Raw genomic sequence first — 26,423 nt, forward strand, 5'->3', positions numbered from 1 at the left:
AAAAATAAGCTGTTCGGAAATCTCCATCAGTTAGTGCCAAGTAACAGCAGTGCAGACCAGCAGACCAGACTGGTGGGCAGTACTCAAGGATAGAATGACATCGGAAACACTTGGCAGAAATGGAGTTAGCAAAAAATACTAATGAACGAATATGACATTCTTATGTTAACTCCAAATAAAAAATTACACAAATCACAGCCTTCATATATGTATTTTGTGTTAAGCCATCAAGGGATATCAGTCCTGAGTAGATATCTATAAACTGCACTGTGCAAAAACATTGGTAATGCCTGAGAGAAAAATAATGGGAGCATATTTAGCGGATGAGTTCTATTAGGGAACCAAGATAATTTAACCCCTTGACTGTGGATTTCCTACATGAAGACATCACCAAGCAACAGGAATGGAACAAAAAGTGGCTGAAGAAAAATTTAGTCATGCACCTTGGGAGGGGATATCCAGCATACCAATACCACATGGGAAACACTCCACTATCCACCACAGAGGCAAAGAAAGACCTGGGACTATATATGTTACCAGGCTACCAGTGAAAGCCAAATCTGTGCCAAATGCAGCAGACGGGTTAAGTGCATTGACTTCTTTGAATCTGAATGCCACCTTATACGAAACACACTGAGTTCCTTGGAATCACGTCCAACAGCAAACTATCATGCATGAGCTTTGAAAAGAAATGTTTCATAACAAATTCAGCCTTCTCCTTAGGATCACTCAAAAAGTTGCCCACCAATGAACTACAGCACAGGCAAGGATGGGGTACACCAAAGATACCAGACGAGTATCAACCACTGTTTATTAAGATTGGATGCATTAGACTGTATTAATAGCCAAGAAAACAACTGTAGTAAACTGTTACCCATATTAAAATCAAGGTGGCTTTCTCTTTGATAAAAGGAATATTTTTACATGGGTTGTTAATGCTTTGTATTGAGACCTAGAAATGAAAGGAGTATGTTCATAGGTTACATGATATAGAATGAGAATAGTGAGGAGAATCAGTAATGCATCTGTGATTGATAGGCTTGGTGGGATTAGGATGGAAGATTATTTGAAATAGAATAGGCCTTGAGTATATTAGTGATGTAAAGAGGGAGGGCAGACTGAGCTTAGGAGATGTGGAAGGAAGGAAATTAATCATGTGAAGAGGATGAGTTCGAACACTTGAGAGGAAGAGGGGGGAAAAAGTTAACTTGTGGTTCGAGGCTTGAATGTAGATGCTCGTGAAGATAAAGCCACATACCAAGCTGCTGTAAGGGGAATATAACTGGTACACATAAGACTGCATGGAGCCTTTAAAAATACAGAATGGAGCTTCACATCTCCGCTGAAAATAAAAGAACACTCGCATCAACATTACACGGTCAGGTTAAGGAAAGGAGCACAGTCAGTCATCATTGTTGTCCACTTCATTCAGAGGAAGTACAAGAGCTTCTCGGTTACTGTAATGAACACTCGCATGTCAGAGCTCCTTGGACATTTTTGTTGGAAGGCTGAGAAATTTAGTGACATTAAAGTTGTATCCAAAACTCTCAATTCCTAAACTTTTTTTACTCAAATCTGTATGTCTTATTAACCTGGTAGTGGCGACGGGCCAAATTTGTGGCTTTACCATGTAGCAGCGATGGGCCAAATTTGTGCCATGATATAAACCCCTCAAAATAGATGATACACAATCTGATCACAAATGCTTTGATATATATTATGAAATAGTTTGTGTGAGGGGTGATTTTTTCTCATTTTTCTCGCTTAGAGGGACCATTAAGAAACGTGATCCCCGCTGCTACCGGATTAAAGTCTATGAGAGCTTTAAGCCGTTACAATAAGGTTTCATGACTAACAACAAAACTTTCAGATTTCCTAAATGTTAGTCATGGTGTCGAACAAGAAAGAATATGAACACTAGTAACTATCTATTAATACAAAAAATATAATATGCACTCAACTTCTAACTGTTCTCAACATTGTAACATCCTTTACAGAGGCATCAACCTCTCACTTTTTTTCATAATATAATATAATATAAAACTTTTCACTCCACATCACCAAAAGTTATTCATTATTTTTTTAGATGCATCAGCTTCCTCCTTTCTCTTCTTACTTGACCTAGTGACAAAGATGTAGCTATTATAGTTTATTCTTAAACTGAATATAAACTTTTCACTCATCAATCCACCCTCACTAACTAGCATGATTTACAGAAGAATCGACTTCATATTCTTTTTAACACTTATCATATAACTCACTCTCCTCATATAACATCTAACATTCCAAAGCAAGAGTTAAGCCACCTGTGAGTCTGGAGTGAGTCACCTTTGGCAGGTTATTCTGTCAGTAGATGTCTTCTGACTGGTCTTATCCTGCAATGAAGAGAAAAAAAAAAAAACTGAGAATCAACGTAAGCCATCAGTAGCTGTGGCTCATTGGGGAGTGACAGTCCAGCTTGCCACTTATACAACATAAAGGACTTCATGCTTAATAATTACTGTTTTAATTGACACAGGTTTATGAATTTGGTGACAAAATCCTTCTGAGTGTAGAGAAACAACAACCATGACCACAGCAACATACTAAACAAAACAAAACTTACCATTTATAATTGTTTTTTCTTACAATTAGAAGACAACAATAGCAACTCCTCCTCCTCCTACTACTACTTATATCACCAAATCAGCCACAACTATACTGCAATCATCTCAAGTCACTCACGGTCAAGTCGTTCGTATGGGAGTAGGTTGCACCCCAAGAGTCCCCTTCCAGACCACTGGCGGGGTGTGAGGGTGAGGGACACGTTGTCCCCACGGCGCTGCACACACACCTGCAACACACCGCAAGCATTACATAAGGCTCCGGGGGTGTTGTTGGGGCCTTGTGTTCTTGGTCTCTTAATAACTGCCTTGCTTGTCTGTGGTAACTTTTTTGCAGCAGAAAGAGGCAGTGCAAAGGTTAGAGAAAGAGGTGTACACTATGCTTCTAATCAATGATGGCCAAATTCAAAGTATTAGTAAAAGTCATTAGTTTGAGTGGAGTTTGATCAACCAGAAACAATTTTCTTACTTATCTGTGCTGCTCAATACATTCATGAGTAAATAATATATAATATAAATTACTTATTAGTGACTGGAAGACCACTGACAAATTATCACCTTTCCGAAGAAGCTTTGAAAACAAGGCTGATCACTGACTATTGGCTGTCTGTTCTGTGCAATCATTCTCTTCTGACTGATATTTTAATTACCTTGAGTTGTCTGGACAACTAACTTTGCTTAGTGTTGAAAATTATGTGGGTCTAAGAATACTTGAGGGAGGAGGACTAGGACAAAGAGAGAGGACACTTCTGCTGTGGGACACCCTCTAATGGAATATTTTCCATGGAGCAGCCACGAGAACATTAAGATGATAGAAAAATGTTGAAAAATGTGGCTCACCTGTATGGCCGAGTTGACCGAGTGCTGCACCACTTGGGACACATCTGTCAGGCTGCGGAAGTTGTCTGCGCTAACTGAGCCAAACTTGGTCAGGAGATCGCCTTCCTTAAGGCCCTATGAAGGAGATAACAAGAGTAGTGTTAGTTAAGGCACAATCTGCAATGCATGTTTGGGTCTACGCCATTTTCAACTCAGTTAAATTTGGGGCTGTAGTGTTTTACCATTCTCATGGGAAGGGGCACCCATGCTCTGCACCCAGTGAAGAACAAGGATGAAGCTTCCTGTGGCATGGAAGAGCTTCCAGCTCCCCAAGTGAAGGTGGTTCAGATAGAGAATTCCAAACAATGTACATGAGAACAATTGTTACCGACACTGCATCATGGTGCATCGGACTAGAGTAAAACATTACCAATTGATGTCAATGGACTATTGGCTGTCTACTGGTTTAATAGTCCATTATCAGTGGACTGTGCATGAGTGGAGAGATTTACTTTAGCTTGATACTCCTTGATGAACATATACATTATTAATTGAGTCATGTATATTTGATAAGAATTCTTACCAAACTACTTTTACAAGGGTAAAAGCTGTTCACGGGCTTGTCACCACTCCACTCACCCCTGTCATGAAGAGCCCATGTTGAGGCCCTGATGTCAGAGTACTCAAGGGTTCAGGATGATACTCTTCAGCTGCTATTCAGTCATTTCATTGCCAGTAAGTTTATGCTCCAATCTGCTAGGCCCAATTTGGCTTTAAAGTCTTTAATGTCCATCATTTTCTATTAGCTAAACATACAGAACTTTTGAGAGAGGGCAATACAAAGAGAGGAGAGGTATTGGGAGTACTACATACTTGCATCTGTTTTATACTTCTGAGTGAAGCACTCTGTTATAAGACATTTATTCTTTTACTAAATATTTTATTTATTAATTTAATCACTGCTTTGTTCACATACAAACCAAAAAAATGTCCATTTGATCCCCCCAGCCAATAAGAAGTGTGAATGAATGTGGGTCTGGTGGTGTTTTCGTGAGCCTCGGTGCACCCTCTCTACTCTACTCTATTTAGGAGCAGTAAGTAGCAGGCTTTTTTTTCATTATTACTATTTTTTTTAAGCCCTTGCACTGTCTCCTCTGCTGGAAAAAAAAAAAAAAGTCAGTACCTAATTAGGGCTGACCAAGTCCAAAAAGGGTCATGAAAATGTGCCTATAGTGATTTTTGGTGTTATGTTTTAAGAAAAATGTTGGCACTTGTTTGTATATGGCACCAACAAGGCTCTCCTTTCCTGTCTTCCTTACTTGCTGGCATCAACAGCAAATTTTCCTTATGTGTACAGTCTTAAATGGCTTAAAAAGGTAAACCATGTGAAATACTCAAGCAGAAAACAGTGCTTACTCACAGCCAGGTTAGCAGGTGAGCCAGTCATGACGTGGTCCACCTTGGCGAAGGGCTCAAGCGGTGGCTGGGGCGGGGGAGCGTTAGTGCCATTGGGGTCAAGGTTGTTGGCGGAGGCAGATGGACTGAGCACCACAGCCAGCCCCTCCTCAATGCGTTTTAGGAGAGCTGTGTGGTCATTCTGAAGGCCTGCAGAAAAGGGGAAAGATTTGATTCAGATATATAGTGGCAGTCAGAGACATTATAATTAATCACTACATTATAGAAGCAGGTGAAGGATGCCAGTAAGAACAGAGCAGGAAGGAAGAGGTGGCATGAGGAACACAGTGCAGGACCCAAACACTCACACTTAATCTGGTGGCGAGCGTGACGCACTTGGTAGACATCAATATCTGAGCGCGGGTAACCCTCGGAGTCGATGAGAGGCTCAGTCATTCCCACATTGTTCTGACATTGAAGAAGCAAATTAATTAGTCTAAATAATAACAAAGTTGAGAATATAATTTTAAATATTACGTTTGGCTGCTGGATGAGGGGTACGATTGAACAATTATAACACCACTATTTTATCATTTTAAGAAGTCTGTTTGGCCTTTGATGTTTAGTGTATGGAAAAAAGTATTTTTCTTACAATTATTAAACTGGGCAATAAATTTTGAGAAAAATAATTTAAATAAAAACACTTTGGTAATTCTTTTGAGGTAAAAATTAAAGCCAGTCATATGCTGAGAAGTTCAGTTAATTGAAGATCAGTCAATAGTATGATAAAAACTTTTTTAATACTAAAATAATGAGTTAACCACGAAAATACTAAGAAAGAGGCAATTAGGGTTTAATGCTGACATGAATATTTTTCTCATTGCCAAGATAACTGTAGTGTTGCCATGCCATATTACTCAGTTAACAGGATCAGTGGTAAATCTTAAGAATAGCGGGTCCTAGCGGGTGCACATTTAAGGCACGGTGTGGTGGTAATTATAACATTTCTGGCAAGTATGACGGGATTTTGACAAGTGGACAGGCGTATTTATGTCACAAGGGGTGTATTTTTCCGTGCAAGCTCTTCCCTTTATTCACCCCGGAGCTTGCAGTCTCATCACCCATCGACTTAGAAGAAATCGTGAGGCCAGCGTGGAAAAATACACCCCTTGTGACATAAACATGCCTGTCCACTTGTCAAAACCCCATCGTACGTGCTAGAAATGTTGTAATTACCACCACACCGTGCCCCAAATGCTCATCCGCTAGGAGCCGCTATTCTTAAGATTTACCGGATCAGTTTTAGGGTGATGCAGGCAAGGCAGATTTATTGGACCCTGCACCTGTCAGCAAGGATGCCCCACACATACACATATAAGAGAGGACAAGACACAGTAAAGTAACAACCGAATCAAATAACGAAAAGGTAACAAACAATGAGACACCATGTAAAGTAACAACCCAATCAGATAACTAAAAGGTAACATAAATAACAAGATAAAACACTAAGTGACAATACAAAAGAACTGTACACCTGAATAACATAAGAGTTCCATCTAACATCAAAGGTATTCATATTATTCATGAGCAAACGCAATAAAAAAAACTCTACATTTACACCCACCGTCTTTAACACGTCCCATAACTCCTGTATTGTTTGTTCCAGCTTCTGCTTCTCCTGCGTTAGGGCCATGACGCTCTCCCTCGTGTAGCTCATCGTTAATGCGTCGCTGGTCACTCCCTTCCTGTAAAAATTAAGAAGAATGACGCAGCTCCCGTGTAGTGGTGTTGTAGGAATGATCTCGCATAAGCAAAATAGCTCGCAGAGAGAGGTCCAACTTGCTTATTGTTTCTATATTTCACTCACCACTATCGTTTAATTCCTCTATTTCGGTTCTGATACACGGCATAAATATCAGAGCAACACTTTTAATCAAGAGAATGATATATAACAAACGAACAGGGCGGACTTTATGAAGAATTATACCCCATCGTTCATGTTCACTCGGTTTTTGCGTGTTTGGTCTGTTGGTCTGGTGTGTTGTTTTCTTACGGACAATGTCAACCATTTTAAAGATCACAGGTGGACAAACCAGAACAAAACCAGGCGAACTGATGTTTTCTTGATGTGTATTCCCCAGTGCGCATGCGTGGTGGACATCAGAGCGAGTTATTTCTGCGAGGAGATATTTCTCGCAACACGGGCGAGGAAGAGGCGCGATGTGAACAGACGGCGTGCCTAACATTATTATTATTATTATTATTATTATTATTATTATTATTATTATTATTATTGTAGTTATTATCACCATCATCATCATCATCATTTCAGTTTCTTAATTGACTTTGCTAATGGAATGTATTGAGTTATCCGAAGAAATAGTTGAAATTTCAATATAAATCGTTTGTTTTCAGAATAGAGGTCGCCCATGTTACCTGTAATGAAAGGAAAACTGGAAAATAAGTAAAAAAAAAAATATATATATATATATATATATATATATATATATATATATATATATATATCTATATATAGATATATATATATATATTTATATATTTATATATTTATATATATATATATATATATATATATACATAGATAGATAGATAGATAGATATATAGATAGATATAGATATAGATAGATAGATAGATAGATAGATAAATAATTGACCCTCCTTGCTTAGTTTTGGTTGGTTGTTAATTCTTTCCGTTGGTTTCCTTCACTCGCATCAACTATATATATTTCTAAAAGGTCTAAAAGGAGGTCAGTAGTGTTTTCACGAGTGCCTTTTCACAATCATAGCACAGAAGAAGGGTCAAACTACCACCAGGGTCATTAAACAAATCCTGGAAATGCCCTAAACTCCTTCAAAAAGCCTGTCAAATATTAGGATTGGCGAGCACTGTTGCCTGCCCGGAAGGACCAGCAACGAACCCATAGGAACAAAACACAAAAATGGGGGTGCATTTTTATTATTTTTCAAAGCAAATCAAGAACAGAAAGTGTGCCGGAAGACAGACTGGCAGATAGACAAACAATTAAAGAACTGACACTTGCGGGCCCAGGCCCGCGTCCGCGCTTATAACGCGGACGCGCGTCAACTTATGACTGATGTTTTCTATGGAACCTTTCACACGCCGTGGACGTCGCCCGCGCGCGGGCGAAATTCAACTCGGGGCCCCTCTTGGGTCATCTGCGGGCCCGCGTCCGCGCATAGCAGCAAAGGGTACATACAGTGTTCATTGTGTGTTTTCACACGGCGCGGGCGATGCCCGTGGCCCGCGTATCTCTCCAAAGAAAACTCATTCAGTATTCTGGTTGGTTTCAATGTGATTTGTTGTGCGTTCATTTTCCTGTTTCACTTTTTATTTTTAACTTTATTTATAGGAAAAATTTTGATGCTCTTCTCCCTCGTGTTTACTTCCTCATCTTCCTTCTCCCTTCTCTCCTTTTTCCCATTTTCTCTTTTTGCTCTGCCATCTATATTAATTTTTGGTCTTTCATTTTATCAATTTTATTCCTTTATCTCCCTTCCTCCTCCAGCTTTATTTTTGTCTCTCCTTTCCTCCAAAAGACCTTGCTTTCCCTGGTTTTCCATATATTTTCCTGTCTTTCTCCTGCCTCCTTCCACCTTCCTGCGGGTGGCGGCCAGTTTTCACCCGCGCCGTCTGAAAGGATACCTGAAGGCCCGCGTCCGCTTTATGTATTGTAAGCGCGGACGAGGGCCTCGCCCGCAAGTGTGAAAGGGGCCTAACAGGGCTGGAGACTTGAGAACCTTTAAGCATTGGTATTTTTTCTTCAATTTAGTAGTGGTGCTTGTGGATGTGCTATGCTCGCATCTTGTGGAATTCCATGCATGCTGCCGTTGAGAAGAGATGAAGTAGTAGTAGTAGTAGTAGTAGTAGTAGTAGTAGTAGTAGTAGTAGATAGTAGTGGTGATGGTGGTGCCAGCAGTAACATCATTGGTAGCCGTGGTCTTGGGTTCGGTCAGGCCATCGTTCCCTTCTCAGTGTAACCTTTTGGGGCATGTATGAGTTTGCGTTTAGTAGGACACATTGGCGTGGGCGTAGGCTCACCGGGGTATGGGGGGAGGGGTGCACAACATTGGAATTACACAAGCAGCACTTACTACTACTACTACTAATAATAATAATACACATTCCAAATCGTAAATTGCTGACAGGAAAGAGGGGGCGAGGGAGATGTATTAGGAGTGGTGTGGCAACGCTGTAGAGAGGCTGGCCCTACCCTAACAGACTCCACATTTGAAAATGAGTATAGTGTGAAATTTTGGGGACACCTTATTCTCTGGCACCCCTACAACCTACGTCTATGGTACTCTTTGATCCTACTTTGCTCTGTGGGACAGCTTATCAGTTTAAGAAATATATTGAGAGTAAAGTATTTAAACCTTATGAATCTAATACATTTCTGTCAGACTTAGTTACGTGGAGGAACCTCGATCACCTCACCTGATTTCGAGAAGTAGTGCGTGGCCGATGGTAACATGCCAAGGGCTCCACCAGTCTCTATTTTAGCCTTGATTGCAGCCGATACATGTTATGTCGCTGGACTGTGAGTGGGCGAAGAGGAGGGAAGGGCTGTTAGAGTAAGTGACCACACACACACACACACACACACACACACACACACACACACACACACAGACACACACACTCACCAGAGCAGGTGCTACAGCGTCCAGACAGGCTCCAAGTTCTTCATATGTAGTTACTGAAAGATACATAAATATCTTGACAAATACGTAGATTAAAACGTCATTGAAGAGATACTTAAGTGAATACACAAACAGTTAGATACTACATGAATGAGTGGACAAGAAAGTGCAGATATAGATTTTTGCTTCATGGTATGACTTTTTTTTGTCTTATAATATTTATTAATGGCGTCAGTAACTTTTATCTCTTATTTTAGGTTTAAGCCTACTTTACATATTTCTACTTCAATGGTCACTGCATTTGAGTTTATTTACTACTGTCACATCCTTCACTTTGTCCAGAATTCCTGTAAGAATAGTCGATTTCATTTATCGGGTTCACCATTAAGACTTTTCCATATTCATTTTCTGTTCGTTTGTCTTTGAAAAGGGTGTTCATGACACCCGACCTGATTTTCTCTGTAAATTTAGCAAGTTGATTTTCTCTCGATCTTGTACCTACCTATTGCAAAATGAACAGTCGCTGTTTCTTCAACATTATTGTTCCTTACTTTAGTCTCCCAAGGCTTTAAAATTTCTCATTACTACTTCCATTTTCTAAAACTATTTTTTACCTCATTGTCATTGTAAGTTGATGTTGATGCATAAGTCACAAGTATTTAAGTTTCATATATTTTGTTCAGCTTAATAATGATTTTTGTTACACTTTCGTATGCCAGGCTAAGTTAGGTTGGGTTAGGTTTTGTCTAGTCAGATCAGGCCAGGCCAAGTGAAGGTAGAGGAAGGGCTACTTACTGGTGCCAGCGTCGACCCTATCAAAGCAGGCGTTGCACGTGGTTGTCCCCTGGATGTCCTCACACAAACAGCGTTCTGCGGAAGGAGGAGCGAGAGAGGGGTGAGTGGGAGGTGAAGAAGGCCGGGAAGGAGGAAGTTCTGGAGTGGAAAAATGAGAGAGAAAGGAGCGGAGGGAACACAGTGCCAGGAAAGTGACTAAATGAGCGACACACACACACACACACACACACACACACACACACACACGCACACACATCCTCCTCATCTCTTCTATATTGTTACCATTACCATGTCATTATCATCATCAATTTCATCAGTATAGCGCCACCACCACCACCACCATCATTATCAGCACCTACCGTAGATAACGTTCAGGGTCGTGGGTTCGTGGTTTCCTCCTATGGGTCGGCTTCGAGGGATGCATTCTGTGTTGTTGGTCTGTGTGTGTGTGTGTGAAGAAAAAAAGAAGAGTTAGTTGGTGCACACACACACACACACACACACACACACACACACACAGGTCTCACTTACCAAAGGTGTAATATCAGTCACCGCGTCAAGACACGCGCCAAGGCCTGCATAGGTCGTGGCTGGAAGATGAAATAATAGATCAGAACCTTTCACCCAAAACTGCTGAAATGGTAAATACCCGAGAAATAGATGGGGAAGCTTTATGCTCGGTTAGGGCGTTGTTAATATTACAAGAAACGGAGAGCTGGTATGGACAACTAAAACAATCTAACTGGGGCTGCCAAGTAGAAAGTGAGGTGCCCTAGGGCTCCGTAGAGGGTTGATAGTGTTTTTTTCTATTACTTATATCAGTAATTTGGATTCCTGGACGAACATAAAAAAGTGAGGAAGGAAAGACGAGGTGTAAGTTAAGTAAAGCTAACGGGAGATTTACTTACTGGTGCCGTCTTCCACAGCTGCGAAACAGAGTTTGCAGCCATTTGTGTTGCACAGACAGTGTCCTGCGAGAGGAGAATTGGAGATAAGCGGAGGAGGGAAGGAGGGCGGGGCGGGGGAAATGTGAACAGGGGTGGGAAGTGTGTGGAACAAGGGGAAGGAAGTAGGAGGGAGAGGGAGGGAGAGAAGGTGATAAAGAGGGGCAAGTGTGTTAGGAATGAAGGAAGAGGGAAGTGAGTAGGGAAAGGGCCAGAAGTGTGAGGGAGGAAGGGGAAGTGAGATAGAAAGGGGGCAGGAGGTGAAGCGGAGGATATGGAGGTGGAGAGAAGGTAAAAGAGGAAAGAAGTGGGAGAAAGTGAAAAAGAGGGGCAAGAGTTATGCATGGCGGAGTGACGAAAGAATGAGAGAGAGAGAGAGAGAGAGAGAGAGAGAGAGAGAGAGAGAGAGAGAGAGAGAGAGAGAGAGAGAGAGAGAGAGAGAGAGAGAGAGAGAGGAAATGGTATGTAGAGGAGCAGGATAACATTTTTTATTCATGATTTACTTACTCATTTGGGAACTAACATACTCATTTATAGTTTGTGTAACCGCCAAACGTCAGCAGCTATTTGTCTTTTTTAACGTGTTCGCCTCTGGCGCCGGTAGGCTTTCTTGGCAGGGCCTGATGGTGGTCGACCCCAGCCTGTTATTGCGCAGGCTAGTGTTTATAGTGGCGCCATCTTGCATTGGCTAATGTTGCTCCCCGCAGCTCATCTTTGATCCTAGAATCTAGAGTCCGGGTTGATAGGTGGTCTTCTGGACATCATGTCCAGCCACCGCCTCCCCCGCGCCAGAGTGTCATTTTGATTAATCTGTTCATATATTTTACTTTACTTGAATCCTTGTATTACGCGTACTAGGACGTCACTAAGACAATCATGGCTAGGGCAGGACCAAGAACTGTATCATCACCATAACCATTACCTCTCCATCACAGTCAGCACCCTCCTCTTCCTCCTCCACCTCCTCCTGATCGTCATCAACTCACGAAGGCAGGTAGTCAGCGGCTGTGGTATGTCTGGACGTGCCTCCGTAGGGTCCGTCATCGACAGCACCATGGCCAGCACCACCAGCAGCAGCAGCCTCATCACGCTCACCGTGGTCTTCATGGCTCGGCGATGGTCAAGGTCTGGTGGCGACATTCCAAGGTTAAGGTATTGGTACAGGCCGAGGGGTCCATAGAGTGCGACAGACTAAAGAGTTAGTTTGAAGTGTTGGTTGTTAAGTCGACATATTACAAACTCAGTCGTAAAACGTAATATAAAAGTAATATTAGCGAACGCCAACCAACTACACCGTGGGAAAAACGGGTCAAAAGGAATTATCAGCCACAGTATTTTTGAAGACTAACACGACCTTTAAAAGAATCAGGTTGTGTTAGCGCCGCGACTGCTGCTGATAAACATGTGTGTAAAGCTATTTAGTGTAACGTTAAGAACATAAGAACATAGGAGTCTGCAAGAGGCCGGTAGGCCTGTACGAGGCAGCTCCTCTGAACCTAAGCTCCCGTGTAGCTCCCGTGTATCTAACCCCACCTAATATCGCTGTCCATGAATTTATCCAATCTATTTTTGAATGTGACAATTGTATTGGCACTCACCACATGACTGCTAAGCCTATTCCACTCATCCACCACCCTGTTAGTAAACCAATTTTTGCCTTTGTCCCTGTTGAATCTGAATTTATCCAGTTTAAACCCATTATTTCGTGTCGTTATCATTATAGAGAGAAAAAAACGATGACGTGTCACACTGGACTGAGCGAAAAAGCCATCGCACAGATCTTAGCAGAGGACACCATCAATCTCTTTGATGATGTCACTATCGAACCAATTTACTGTGAAAGTGAAGATACTGCCACCCAACACCCACGGCCGCTGCCAGATGCCCTACTGATGAGGCCCCCTCCCTTCCTGTTGACTAACATGACCATGGAGGTAGAATTCTATGTATGTATACACTATAGTACGTGTACGTATATATAGTGTATACGTCACACGCATATACGTACTACTACGAGTAACTCCATGGCCATGACAGTGTGCCGAACGTCGTAATCGGCATCGACGCTTCAACGAGTTTTACTGTGACGCCACAGAAACAGCCCCAAGACTCTGTAGAAGAAAATATAATAGAGTGCATATCACCTGCTGCCGGCCCTTTTGGCCTCTCCACGGCACCCCGCCATTCAATGTTTATGGTGATGCATTTTCTCCTTGAATATAGGTATTCTTTCAATATACAAGCTTTAATGTATGTATACATGTCACATGTATGCATGTGACTTTATAAATATAAAATACCCAAAATTTTAGGTAGAATACTTGGTCATGTTCATGTGTTCCAGGCACCTCACTTTTTTGACGCATAGCAGCTTGCCATCGTTCTTCATGAAGGCCAGCCATCCAAGAAGGAGGAATTTTAGTCAGGATTTATTTCCGTATCAGAGGAGTCTTATAAAAGCATTATATGCGTAATCTTTTATTTTTTACAAGTTTTTTTTACTCAAAAAATAAGTGTGCATCCTCCTCCTCCTCAAAGATTTATCCCCTAGTCTCTATAGGGGAAACGGGCCTTTGTTAAGAGTGCAAAAATGCTCCCTTCCTGCGCGGGAGAGCACGGGCTTAACCTATTGGCGGCCCGTAGCAGGAAGCCGACAGACCGACTCTATCGGCGATCGAAATCTAGCCGACCGAGTCGGTCTGTCGACGAGGACTGGCGTGTCTCTAAGTGTGCATAAAAACTCTGATTTGAATACTGTGATTGCATTCAGGAATGTGTATTTTTCAAGATTTGTAGCGTTGGAGGTAAATAGATATGATTTTTGTATTTTTTTTTTTCATTATTTTCTACATTGGGTCCGACCGGATCCACGTTTTCCTCTGTGTCTGGCAAATTAAACGATATAATTCTAGGGCTAGAGATGGATTCTTTGAGCGGGACCGTGTGACGTCATGCGCGAACTGACACAAAACTAGAACCAAGGGTGGGAAGACTGGTTACTGGACTGTGTATGGCTAGAGTTGAGTTTCCCGCTCCCCAACACCTCCTTGCAGAATACTAGATGTTCGCCTCCGTTTGCTATAGCTTTATACGTACTGCATGTATAAATAGAAGAAAAAAAAGTGAGTAATCTTATCCTCCAACGCAGATCAAAAAGCATTAAAATATCGGATTAACTTACCACCTTCCTCGCACCTCACCAGCGCATGAGATAACTACTATAGCACCCACATCCCTTCGTCCCTTTCCCTGGCAAGCTTTAGAGCAGTCAGCCTTCTTCTGTTTCTCCTTCCTTGCCCCATTCTCCCGAGGCCCGAGATTCAGCGCACCAATGCAAGAGTCAAACAGCACCTTCACATCTCTATCTTACGGGTGTAAACTCACGCACACCTCACGCAAACTAAAGAAAGGTACGAAAATGAACTAAAACAAGACTTATTCGACACTCAGTTCGGCGTTTCAAATTCTGCCTCTGCTTACTTCACAAAGACTTACCTGAGAAGCCGGGACAGGTATGCGAGAGCAGGTGGAGATACAAGACTCGCTGCGGGGACGAGTGTGTCGAGCTGGCAGGCGCCTTTACCTTTTATACTTGTGTGGCTCCCTGTAATGTATCCTGTTAACGCTTCCGGTCTCCTTCCTGCACCTCCCCCTTTCCCCCCTTCTTCCCCCTCAATCATCACGTTCTACTTTTATCACAGCCCTTCCCACCTCCACACACCCGGTCCCTTAGCCATCCGCCCCAGGCCCCAGCATTTTCCTCTCCCTCCACATCATTTTCCTCTCCCTCTACTTTCTTTTCCTCTCCCGCCACATGCCACCGTTCCATTCTGCTGCTCTCCACACTCTCTATGCACATTGCCAGCCTCGCATCCTGCATGCCACGTCACATGAACACTTTTTTTACAACACATAGAACATCTCAAGGGCAACAAAAAGAAAATGTAGAAAAAAAGCCTGCTACTGTTGCCCCCACAAAGCGAAAAATATAGAGTGGCCAAAAGAGAATTCAATTTTGGATGGAGAGCTGTCTTGATACACTTCTTGAAAGAGGTCAAGTCATAGGCAGGAGGAAATGCAGACGAAGGAAGGTTGTTCCAGAGTTTACCAGTGAAGGGGATGAAAGAATGGAGATGCTGGTTAACTCTTTCATAAGGGGGTTGGACAGTTTAGAGATGAGCTTGAGTAGAAAGTCGTGTGCAGCGGGGCCGCGGGAGGGGGGGAGGCATGTAGTTAGCAAGTTCAGAAGAGCAGTCAGCATGAAAATATCGATAGAAGATAGAAAGAGATGCAACATGGCGGCGGAATTTAAGAGGTAGAAGGCTGTCAGTAAGAGGAGGGGAGCTGATGAGACGAAGAGCCTTAGACTCCACTCTGTCCAAGAGAGCTGTGTGAGTAGAGCACCCCCACACGTGATATGCATACTTAATACGAGGGCGGACAAGGCCCTTATATATGGAAAGCGTCTGTGCGGGGGAGAAGAACATAAGAACGTAATGAGTCTGCAAGAGGCCGGTTGGCCTATACAAGGCAGCTCCTGTAATCTTACAACCCCACCTTCCCTCATTATCCATGAATAAATCCAACCTCTTCTTGAATGTATCTATGGTAATGGCACACACAACATGACTGCCAAGCCTGTTCCATTCATCCACCACTCTATTGGTGAACCAATTCTTGCCTATGTCTTTGTTGAATCTGAATTTGTCTAACTTAAAACCATTGCTTCATGTTCTACTTGGCTCTTTTACAACCAAAACTCTACTGACATCTCCTTTATGAAAGCCCTTCATCCACTTATAGACTTTGATCAGGTCTCCTCGCAACCTTCGCCTTTCTAGAGAGTGTAGATTTAAATGCTTCATTCTATCCTCATAGGGCAAGTTTCTCACCCCATGAATCATTTTTGTCATCCTTCTCTGTACAGATTCTTACATCTTGATATCCATTCTATAGTAGGGGGACCAGAACAGAACCGCGTAATCAAGATGAGGTCTAACTAGTGCTAAGTAAAGTTTGAGGATGACCTCAGCGCTCCTATTGCTTACGGTCCTCGAGATGAAAGCCAGTACCCTGTTTGCATGAATGCATTGAGCCCTAGGACGCAGATCAGTGCTCACTAAGACTCCAAAGTCCCTCTCACTCCCAGACCTGCTTAGAGGAGTGTCATTTGAGGGGTAGTTGTGTGAGGGGTCATTCCTACCTACACTCAGAATACTACACTTCCCGACATTGAATTCCATCTGCCACTTCCCCGCCCAATCATAAAGTCTCTTAAGCTCATCCTGGAGAGCGCTGGCGTTCTGGTCTGATTGGATTACTCTACCGATCTTGGTATCATCCGCTAACTTACTGACATGACAACTAATTCCTGTGTCCAAATCATTGATGTAGGTAAATGATAAAAAGCAGCGGACCCAGCATCGACCCCTTTGGGACTTCACTCGTAACACAGCCCTCTTCAGATTCTTCTCTGCCTGCCTCCGGGAAAACACCTGGCCATCGTGCGGTGTGGAAAGCGGCTCCGGTGGTTCCTGTCCACAGGAGGAGCTCCAGGTCTAAGCCCAAAAACTACCGGCCCATCTCTCTGCTCTCTGTTGTGAGGAAAGTGTTCGAGAGGGTCGTGGCAGACGTAGTCTGTCACTTCAAGGACATTTACCTCCTCTCGGACCAACAGTTTGGGTTCAGACTTGGCCGGTCCACCTCCGATCTGTTGATGCTCCTCTCCAAAGAGCTGGCAGGACGCCCTTGACGACGGCCTGGACACTGTCGTGGTAGCCCTGGACATTGGGGGTGCCTCTGACAGGGTGTGGCACGGAGGCCTCCCCGAGAAACCGAGACTCTCAGCTCCGTCGACTCCCTGGAACACCGCAGGGACGTATATAGCGGCTCTTGTGGGATTTCATAAGGCACAGGTGCAGGGAGTGCCACACCTGGCGAGCCTACACCAACTTCCGAGAGTCACCAAGCAAGATACGAGAACGGACGGTGCTATCCCGTGGTGACGCAGTGGAGGTGCCGCGTTCCCGTACCAGTCAACACCAACGCACCTTTGCGGGTAGGGTCTCCCGGATGTGGAACATGTTAACGGCACCGTCCCTAACGACCGGGGGATGAACACTCCGAAAATAAAACTGGGGTCCATCACTGGAGAAACTCACACAAAAATGGGGGTGCAATTTTTTTTATTCTTCAAAGCAAATCAAGAACAGAAAGTGTGCCGGAAGACAGACTGGCAGACAGACAAACAATTAAAGAACTGACTAACAGGGCTGGAGACTTGAGAACCTAAGCATTGGGATTATTTCTTCATTTTAGTAGTGGTGCTTGTGGATGTGCTCTGCTCGCATCTTGTGGAATTCCATGCATGCTGCCGTTGAGAAGAGATGAAGTAGTAGTAGTAGTAGTAGTAGTAGTAGTAGTAGATAGTAGTGTTGATGGTGGTGTCAGCAGTAACATCATTGGTAGCCGTGGTCTTGGGTTCGGTCAGGCCATCGTTCCCTTCTCAGTGTAACCTTTTGGGGCATGTATGAGTTTGCGTTTAGTAGGACACATTGGCGTGGGCGTAGGCTGGTCTGGGTATGGGGAGGATGCACATCATTGGAACTACACAAGCAGCACTCTACTACAAATAATAATAATAATACACATTCCAAATCGTAAATTGCTGACAGGAAAGAGGGGGCGAGGGAGATGTATTAGGAGTGGTGTGGCAACGCTGTAGAGAGGCTGGCCCTACCCTAACAGACTCCACATTTGAATATGAGTATAGTGTGAAATTTTGGGGACACCTTATTCTCTGGCACCCCTACAACCTACGTCTATGGTACTCTTTGATCCTTCTTTGCTCTGAGATATTGAGGAGACACAGGGTCAGAAAAGTGACTAAATGAATTTAAAAAATACAGTGCAAACTATTTAAACCTTATGAATCTAATGTATTTCTGTCAGACTTAGTTACGTGGAGGAACCTCGATCACCTCACCTGATTTCGAGAAGTAGTGCGTGGCCGATGGTAACATGCCAAGGGCTCCAGCAGTCTCTATTTTAGCCTTGATGGCAGCCGATACATGTTGTGGCGGTGGACTGTGAGTGGGCGAAGAGGAGGGAAGGGCTGTTAGAGTAAGTGACCAAACACACACACACACACACACACACACACACACACACACACACTCACACTCACCAGAGCAGGTACTACAGCGTCCAGACAGGCTCCAAGGTCTGCATATGTAGTTACTGAAAGATAGATAAATATATTGACAAATACGTAGATTAAAACGTCATTGAAGAGATACGTAAGTGAATACACAAACAGTTAGATACTACATGAATGAGTGGACGAGAAAGTGCAGATATAGATTTTTGCTTCATGGTATGACTTTTTTTTGTCTTATAATATTTATTAATGGCGTCAGTAACTTTTATCTCTTATTTTAGGTTTAAGCCTACTTTACATATTTCTACTTCAATGGTCACTGCATTTGAGTTTATTTACTACTGTCACATCCTTCACTTTGTCCAGAATTCCTGTAAGAATAGTCGATTTCATTTATCGGGTTCACCATTAAGACTTTTCCATATTCATTTTCTGTTCGTTTGTCTTTGAAAAGGGTGTTCATGACACCCGACCTGATTTTCTCTGTAAATTTAGCAAGTTGATTTTCTCTCGATCTTGTACCTACCTATTGCAAAATGAACAGTCGCTGTTTCTTCAACATTATTGTTCCTTACTTTAGTCTCCCAAGGCTTTAAAATTTCTCATTACTACTTCCATTTTCTAAAACTATTTTTTACCTCATTGTCATTGTAAATTGATGTTGATGCATAAGTCTCAAGTATTTAAGTTTCATATATTTTGTTCAGCTTACTAATGGCTAAGTTAGGTTGGGTTAGGTTTTGTCTAGTCAGATCAGGCCAGGCCAAGTGAAGGTAGAGGAAGGGCTACTTACTGGTGCCAGCGTCGACCCTATCAAAGCAGGCGTTGCACGTGGTTGTCCCCTGGATGTCCTCACACAAACAGCGTTCTGCGGAAGGAGGAGCGAGAGAGGGGTGAGTGGGAGGTGAAGAAGGCCGGGAAGGAGGAAGTTCTGGAGTGGAAAAATGAGAGAGACAGGAGCGGAGGGAACACAGGGCCAGGAAAGTGACTAAATGAGTGACACACACACACACACACACACACACACACACACACACACACACACACATCCTCCTCATCTCTTCTATATTGTTACCATTACCATATCATTATCATCATCAATTTCATCAGTATAGCGCTACCACCACCACCACCACCACCACCACCACCATCATCATCATCATTATCAGCACCTACCGTAGATAATGTTCAGGGTCTTGGGTCCGTGGCGTCCTCCGGGGCGGCTTGATCCATGTCGTTCCCTGCTTGCATGATTGGGAGAAACGACGCATGATGTGTTCTTGGTCTGTGTGTGTGTGTGTGTGTGTGTGTGTTGAGGAAAAAAAAAAAAAGAAGAGTTAGTTGGTGCACACACACACACACACACACACACACACACACACACACACACACACAGGTCTCACTTACCAAAGGTGTAATACCTGTCACCGCGTCAAGACACGCGCCAAGGCCTGCATAGGTCGTGGCTGGAAGATGAAATAATAGATCAGAACCTTTCACCCAAAACTGCTGAAATGGTAAATACCCGAGAAATAGATGGGGAAGCTTTATGCTCGGTTAGGGCGTTGTTAATATTACAAGAAACGGAGAGCTGGTATGGACAACTAAAAGAATCTAACTGGGGCTGCCAAGTAGAAAGTGAGGTGCCCTAGGGCTCCGTAGAGGGTTGATAGTGTTTTTTTCTATTACTTATATCAGTAATTTGGATTCCTGGACGAACATAAAAAAGTGAGGAAGGAAAGACGAGGTGTAAGTTAAGTAAAGCTAACGGGAGATTTACTTACTGGTGCCGGCCGTCACAGCTGTGAAACAGGCGTTGCAGGGATCTGTGTTGCACAGACATTGTCCTGCGAGAGGAGAATTGGAGATAAGCGGAGGAGGGAAGGAGGGCGGGGCGGGGGAAATGTGAACAGGGGGGGGAAGTGTGTGGAACAAGGGGAAGGGAGAAGGAGGGAGAGGGAGGGAGAGAAGGTGACAAAGAGGGGCAAGTGTGTGTTAGGAATGAAGGAAGAGGGAAGTGAGTAGGGAAAGGGCCAGAAGTGTGAGGGAGGAAGGGGAAGTGAGATAGAAAGGGGGAGGAGGTGAAGCGGAGGATATGGAGGTGGAGAGAAGGTAAAAGAGGAAAGAAGTGGGAGAAAGTGAAAAAGAGGGGCAAGAGTTATGCATGGCGGAGTGACGAAAGAATGAGAGAGAGAGAGAGAGAGAGAGAGAGAGAGAGAGAGAGAGAGAGAGAGAGAGAGAGAGAGAGAGAGAGAGAGAGAGAGAGAGAGAGAGAGAGAGAGAGAGAGAGAGAGAGAGAGAGAGAGAGAGAGAGAGAGAGAGAGATGTACATAGATTTACATAGAAAATCAGACCACACAGACACCATGGTCCTGACTAGGTGGTCTGTCCTTAAACCTAAGTGATTCTACATTTATCAGATGGCTCCAAAACGTTGCATTACTACTCTAGTTAATATTATGTTGAAGGAAATGACGGTCAAGCTTGAGAGAGAGAGAGAGAGAGAGAGAGAGAGAGAGAGAGAGAGAGAGAGAGAGAGAGAGAGAGAGAGAGAGAGAGAGAGAGAGAGAGAGATTTACATAGATTTACATAGAAAATCAGACCACACAGACCCCATGGTCCTGACTTGGTGGTCTGTCCTTAAACCTAAGTGATTTTACATTAATCAGAAGACTCCAAAACGTTGCATTTCTACTCTAGTTGATATTAAGTTGAAGGAAGTGACGGTCGAGCTAGAAGGAGAGAGAGAGAGAGAGAGAGAGAGAGAGAGAGAGAGAGAGAGAGAGAGAGAGAGAGAGAGAGGAAATGGTATGTAGAGGAGCAGGATAACATTTTTTTATTCATGATTTACTTACTCATTTGGGAACTAACATACTCATTTATAGTTTGTGTAACCGCCAAACGTCAGCAGCTATTTGTCTTTTTTAACGTGTTCGTCTCTGGCGCCGGTAGGCTTTCTTGGCAGGGCCTGATGGTGGTCGACCCCAGCCTGTTATTGCGCAGGCTAGTGTTTATAGTGGCGCCATCTTGCATTGGCTAATGTTGCTCCCCGGAGCTCATCTTTGATCCTAGAATCTAGAGTCCGGGTTGATAGGTGGTCTTCTGGACAGCATGTGGGTAGTCTTAGACCGCTCGGCAGTGACTGAAAAATCCCAGCTTGTGGTACCGGGCGGGGCGCGAACCCGCGTCGTCACCCTATCCACTCAGCCACCGCTTCCCCCGCGTCAGAGTGTCATTTTAATTAATCTGTTCATATATTTTACTTTACCTGAATCCTTGTATTACGCGTACTAGGACATCACTAAGACAATCATGGCTAGGGCAGGACCAAGAACTGTATCATTACCATAACCATTACCTCTCCATCACACCCTCCTCTTCCTCTTCCACCTCCTCCTCCTGATCATCATCAACTCACCAAGGCAGCCTGTCAGCGTCCGTCGTCTGCCACCTCCGTGGCGACTTGCCTCCGTAGGGTCCGTCATCGACAGCACCATGGCCAGCACCACCAGCAGCAGCAGCCTCATCACGCTCACCGTGGTCTTCATGGCTCGGCGATGGTCAAGGTCTGGTGGCGACATTCCAAGGTTAAGGTATTGGTACAGGCCGAGGGGTCCATAGAGTGCGACAGACTAAAGAGTTAGTTTGAAGTGTTGGTTGTTAAGTCGACATATTACAAACTCAGTCGTAAAACGTAATATAAAAGTAATATTAGCGAACGCCAACCAACTACACCGTGGGAAAAACGGGTCAAAAGGAATTATCAGCCACAGTATTGTTGAAGACTAACACGACCTTTAAAAGAATCAGGTTGTGTTAGCGCCGCGACTGCTGCTGATAAACATGTGTGTAAAGCTATTTAGTGTAACGTTTCGGGATAGAGTAGTGCGTTGTAGAGAGAAAAAAAATTATGACGGAAAAGTAAAGTGTCATTCGGTCAGGCACAGCGTCAATTCCGCGCCACTCCCTGTTTTAGAATACACTTTCGCGTTAGCCATTTCGTTAGGCCCAACAACAGCGGTGATGAGCTATTCTGCATTAAAAGAGCACGTGGGCTGGCAGGTTGGGATGTTTAGTGTGTGTGTGTGTGTGTGTGTGTGTGTGTGTGTAAGAGAGCAAATTACTTCGAATACAAAGCTCAGTTACGTAAAACACCAGAAAAAGTTGCGTAATGCTAATGCCTGCAGTGGCGTAGGAAGGGTCAGCCTGTAGGTTGGGTCATGGGTGTGAGGGGGGTCAATGTTATCTTTAAGGGAAGTATATTGCTCATAGAAAAGTATCCCGCTTGCCAAATTGCATTATCTCAGAATTTCATACGGGTGTCTCCTGAGGGGGCCAAGTAACCAGCGAGCCATGCCACGACCACTCTGTTACTAGTCTTTACTGGCACTGTCGAGGAGTCTAGAGGTGAATTCAGCGTTGCCAAATTATCGTACTCAAAACATCGCAATTATCAGTTCCTGGGCCCCGAAACTTTCCTACCCACACAGATAACGAAATTCCAGTTAAAGTTATCGTTAAAATCCATACTTATTGGTGTCTGTTTGCAATTGCTGTGAGTCAGAAACCGGAAATTACGATATGCTGAGTGTCTGAGTACGATAATTTGGACGTCATGCGCGAAGTGCTACAAAATTAGAACCAAGGGTGGGAAGATTGGTTACTAGACTGTGTATGGCTGGAGTTGAGAGTTTCCCGCTCCCCAACACCCCCTTGCAGAATACTAGATGTTCGCCTCCGTTTGCAATAGCTTTACACGTACTGCATGTATAAATAGAAAAAAAAAGTGAGTAATCTTATCCTCCGATGCAGATCAAAAAGCATTAAAATATCGGATTAACTTTCCACCTTCCTCGCACCTCACCAGCGCATGAGATAACTACTATAGCACCCACATCCCTTCGTCCCTTTCCCTGCCAAGCTTTAGAGCAGTCAGCCTTCTTCTGTTTCTCCTTCCTTGCCCCATTCTCCCGAGGCCCGAGATTCAGCGCACCAATGCAAGAGTCAAACAGCACCTTCACATCTCTATCTTACGGGTGTAAACTCACGCACACCTCACGCAAACTAAAGAAAGGTACGAAACTTAACTAAAAACAAGACTTATTCGACACTCAGTTCGGCGTTTCAAATTCTGCCTCTGCTTACCTCACAAAGACTTACCTGAGAAGCCGGGACAGGTATGCAAGAGCAGGTGGAGATACGAGACTCTCAGCTGCGGGGACGAGTGTGTCGAGCTGGCAGGCGCCTTTACCTTTTATACTTTTGTGGCTCCCTGTACTGTATCCTGTTAATGATTCCAGTCACCTTCCTGCACCTCCCCCCTTCCCCCCTTTTTCCTCCTCTTTCATCATGTTCTGCTTTTATCACAGCCCTTCCCACCTCCACACACCCGGTCCCTTAGCCATCCACCCCAGGCCCCAGCATTTACCTGTCCTTCCACACGACGCTGTTCCACTCCCCACACTCACTACGCACATTGGCAGCCTCATTTCCTGTCTGTTTGACACACGCTCTACTAGCACGCTACGTCACATGATTGGCAACATTGCAGGCAGGGAGAAGGAACAAAGCTGCTGAGGCGCTGCAATAGGGACACCTTGGAGAAGTACGCAGGGGATGAAGGATTAACGCCTCGTGGCAAAATGGGGTAAAGGAGATGAAGATGATGAGGAAGGCGAAACAGGTCAGAGTTAACGGGAGTTCACAGGCGCGGCTAAACAACTTGGAAATAAAAAAAGGACTTGCCAGGGAAGGTTGAATAGGCGAGTAGGAGACATATTGATCCATAGTTACCTAAAAACATATCCACGAAAGTTTTAATTTAGGGAAACCTTATTTTTTTGGTGGTCTGAATACTCATAATAGAATGGGTACGAACCTACGTGTCGATCACTTTGTATAATAAGCAGGATCACCATAGCAATAACTGAAAAAGAAACGTCATTTATTCCATGCTGATACCCTTGGAGTTATATTCTTGGCACGTTTGGACAGCCATGTTCTCGACCCCGAGGGACTCATCGGTCATGTCTTCATTTTTTTTATAGTATTCCATAAATGTAAAACGTGCATACCTTTCATATTCATTAGACGGAAATCATCGAGCGCCATCAGTTTTCATAACGAGTTTTGTAGAGATACGATGTGGAATTCCTTAGCCATATACTGTATGACGTTAGAACTCATTTAGTAGGCATTTTCGCAATTCCCACTACATCCATCCCTGCACTACTAAATTATTGTAAATACATAATTGTATAAAGGGATAATAAAATGTTTCAAATGTTTCAAATGTTTCAAATGTTTCAAATGTATCCATTACTATTTGATAAATGCAATATGACTTCTGAATTTGTACCTGGATGGACACGAAGCTTCCCTGAAAAATTGGTTGAGATATCTGCAAAATTGTGCACAGGAGACTGTACACGAACAAACAAACAAATAAATAAATGAATAAATAGATAAATAAATAAACATACTTGTAGTCGCGCCTATGGTATGTCGCGCCTATGAAGGGCAAATGTATGTAGTCGCGCCTATGGTATGTCGCGCCTATGAAGGCCATATGTATGGAGTGTATGAATGTAGAATATTAGAGATAGAGCGGGGCGCCCCGAGCGAGTAGTCGGGGCGACCCGGCATGTTGTTTACAGTGCCTAAAAGGCATAGATAAGGAGGGCCTCATGGTTGACCCTAGGGTCAAATGAGGGGCCATAGAGAGGTTCGCCTCGGGCGGGAGGAGAGACGGGAGTGAGACGGCGTCAGGGGAGGGCGGCCGAGTTCCCGTTTCCCACGGCTGACGAGAAAGAGAAGAGCTGCAAAGGCTGTCATTAGACCCTCAATGTCGTGAGTTTAAGAGTGCATTGTTAATGATCTGTTAGGATAAGGTGACAAATTTGGTATACTCGATGTGTCTGTATCAATTATCTGTTATGCTGTGTCGTGTGCTGTATGCTTAAGTGAATGTATCGCTTATCCCGCAGGTAAATCGCATTAAAGCGAGTGTGCGACAAGGTCTTGTGTGATTAATCCTGCTCCAGTCGCAATGGCGACTACAATGCTGACCGGACCGAAAATATAACCTCCCTCCAACTTCGTTGGTGGAGGTAATGACAATAATAATGAACGTTACCCAGCACCGAAATTGAACCAATGCGTTGGCGCCAATGTCTGCCTGTGAGGCAGACATTGGCGCCAAGCCATTGCTTCGATTCCGGTGCTGGGTAACATTCAACTTGTCTTGTTCTTGGCTTAATAAAAATAATAATAATAATGATGATGATGATTATTATTCTACTACGTTTGCTACTACTACTACTACTACTACTACTACTACTACTTTTTTTTCTACTACTACTACTTATACGGGCCTCCATCCATTAGAGTTGTGTTGTGAGCGGTATCTTTTCTCATATCCTTTCACAAAGCAATTCATTGGCCCCACCCCGCCAATGACTGTGGCCGACAACCATCTTTATTTAGTATTACAAACGTTACTAAACATATTATTCGTAAGCTAACAGAGCTTGTGGTTGGTACGACTATCAACCACCGTCGCCTCAAAGTCCAGGTCGGCAATGTGGGTGGTTTTGGGTGCAGGTGACCTGGTTCCTCTCAGGCAGACCAAGGCTGACCTCAGGAGGGAGAAGTACAGCCTGCATCTCATCCAGGCGGCCACACTGCTTCTTGGTTGTTGTTTCTTATCTGCCAGTGTTTCGGCGAGTCTTGCGTAGAAGCTCTGCGCCCTTGGTCCCATCCCTCCTGACGTCGTGAACACTAATGGGGTGAAGAAGCCCTGGTCCCCATTCTGTATTCTTTCTTCATATGCTCTGTTCTTCTCTTGTTCGTTTCTTCTGTGGGCTGCATCAAGGGTCAGGTCTCTGTGGCAGTGGGCCATGGGATCAAAGATCCTTATGTCAAAGTATACCCTTTGTCCACGAGTCCAAAACCCTCTGGCGCTAACATCCACTCGTGCTTCGTTCGAAACACTAGCGGTGCGTCTGGCGAGGTGTTCGCCTTGCA

At 43.8% G+C, this 26,423-nt stretch overlaps 3 protein-coding genes across 5 annotated transcripts; all 3 read right to left on the bottom strand.

Annotated features, from left to right (window-relative positions):
- Positions 1–797: 797 nt before the first annotated feature.
- LOC127006996 (26S proteasome non-ATPase regulatory subunit 9-like) lies at positions 798–6,644 on the bottom strand. The gene is made up of 6 exons (XM_050877465.1): positions 6,442–6,644; positions 5,186–5,285; positions 4,843–5,027; positions 3,444–3,557; positions 2,725–2,833; positions 798–2,375 (listed from the first exon to the last, which is right to left on the bottom strand). Exons 1-6 carry the CDS (start codon positions 6,532–6,534, stop codon positions 2,371–2,373), a joined length of 606 nt encoding a protein of 201 aa, XP_050733422.1. The 5' UTR covers positions 6,535–6,644; the 3' UTR covers positions 798–2,370.
- Positions 6,645–7,784: 1,140 nt separating this feature from the next.
- On the bottom strand, positions 7,785–14,784 carry LOC127006999 (uncharacterized). The gene is made up of 9 exons (XM_050877469.1): positions 14,735–14,784; positions 12,226–12,366; positions 11,204–11,266; positions 10,827–10,885; positions 10,655–10,733; positions 10,296–10,370; positions 9,504–9,556; positions 9,295–9,395; positions 7,785–8,838 (listed from the first exon to the last, which is right to left on the bottom strand). The coding sequence occupies exons 2-8, from the start codon at positions 12,344–12,346 to the stop codon at positions 9,357–9,359; spliced, it is 489 nt and encodes a 162-aa protein (XP_050733426.1). The 5' UTR covers positions 12,347–12,366; positions 14,735–14,784; the 3' UTR covers positions 7,785–8,838; positions 9,295–9,356.
- A 2,623-nt stretch (positions 14,785–17,407) lies between these two features.
- LOC127006997 (uncharacterized) lies at positions 17,408–23,710 on the bottom strand. Of its 3 annotated transcripts, none has more exons than XM_050877466.1 (9): positions 23,559–23,710; positions 21,817–21,966; positions 20,183–20,245; positions 19,806–19,864; positions 19,575–19,683; positions 19,192–19,266; positions 18,426–18,478; positions 18,225–18,325; positions 17,408–17,754 (listed from the first exon to the last, which is right to left on the bottom strand). In XM_050877466.1, the coding sequence occupies exons 2-8, from the start codon at positions 21,944–21,946 to the stop codon at positions 18,287–18,289; spliced, it is 528 nt and encodes a 175-aa protein (XP_050733423.1). In that variant the 5' UTR covers positions 21,947–21,966; positions 23,559–23,710; the 3' UTR covers positions 17,408–17,754; positions 18,225–18,286. The 3 variants fall into 3 exon arrangements, with proteins under 3 accessions (XP_050733423.1, XP_050733425.1, XP_050733424.1); XM_050877468.1 differs by having other exon boundaries at positions 17,408–17,814; XM_050877467.1 differs by having other exon boundaries at positions 23,544–23,603.
- Between the last annotated feature and the right edge of the window lie 2,713 nt (positions 23,711–26,423).

Source organism: Eriocheir sinensis, chromosome 34 (genome assembly GCF_024679095.1).
Source record: "Eriocheir sinensis breed Jianghai 21 chromosome 34, ASM2467909v1, whole genome shotgun sequence".
Classification (NCBI taxonomy): domain Eukaryota; kingdom Metazoa; phylum Arthropoda; class Malacostraca; order Decapoda; family Varunidae; genus Eriocheir; species Eriocheir sinensis.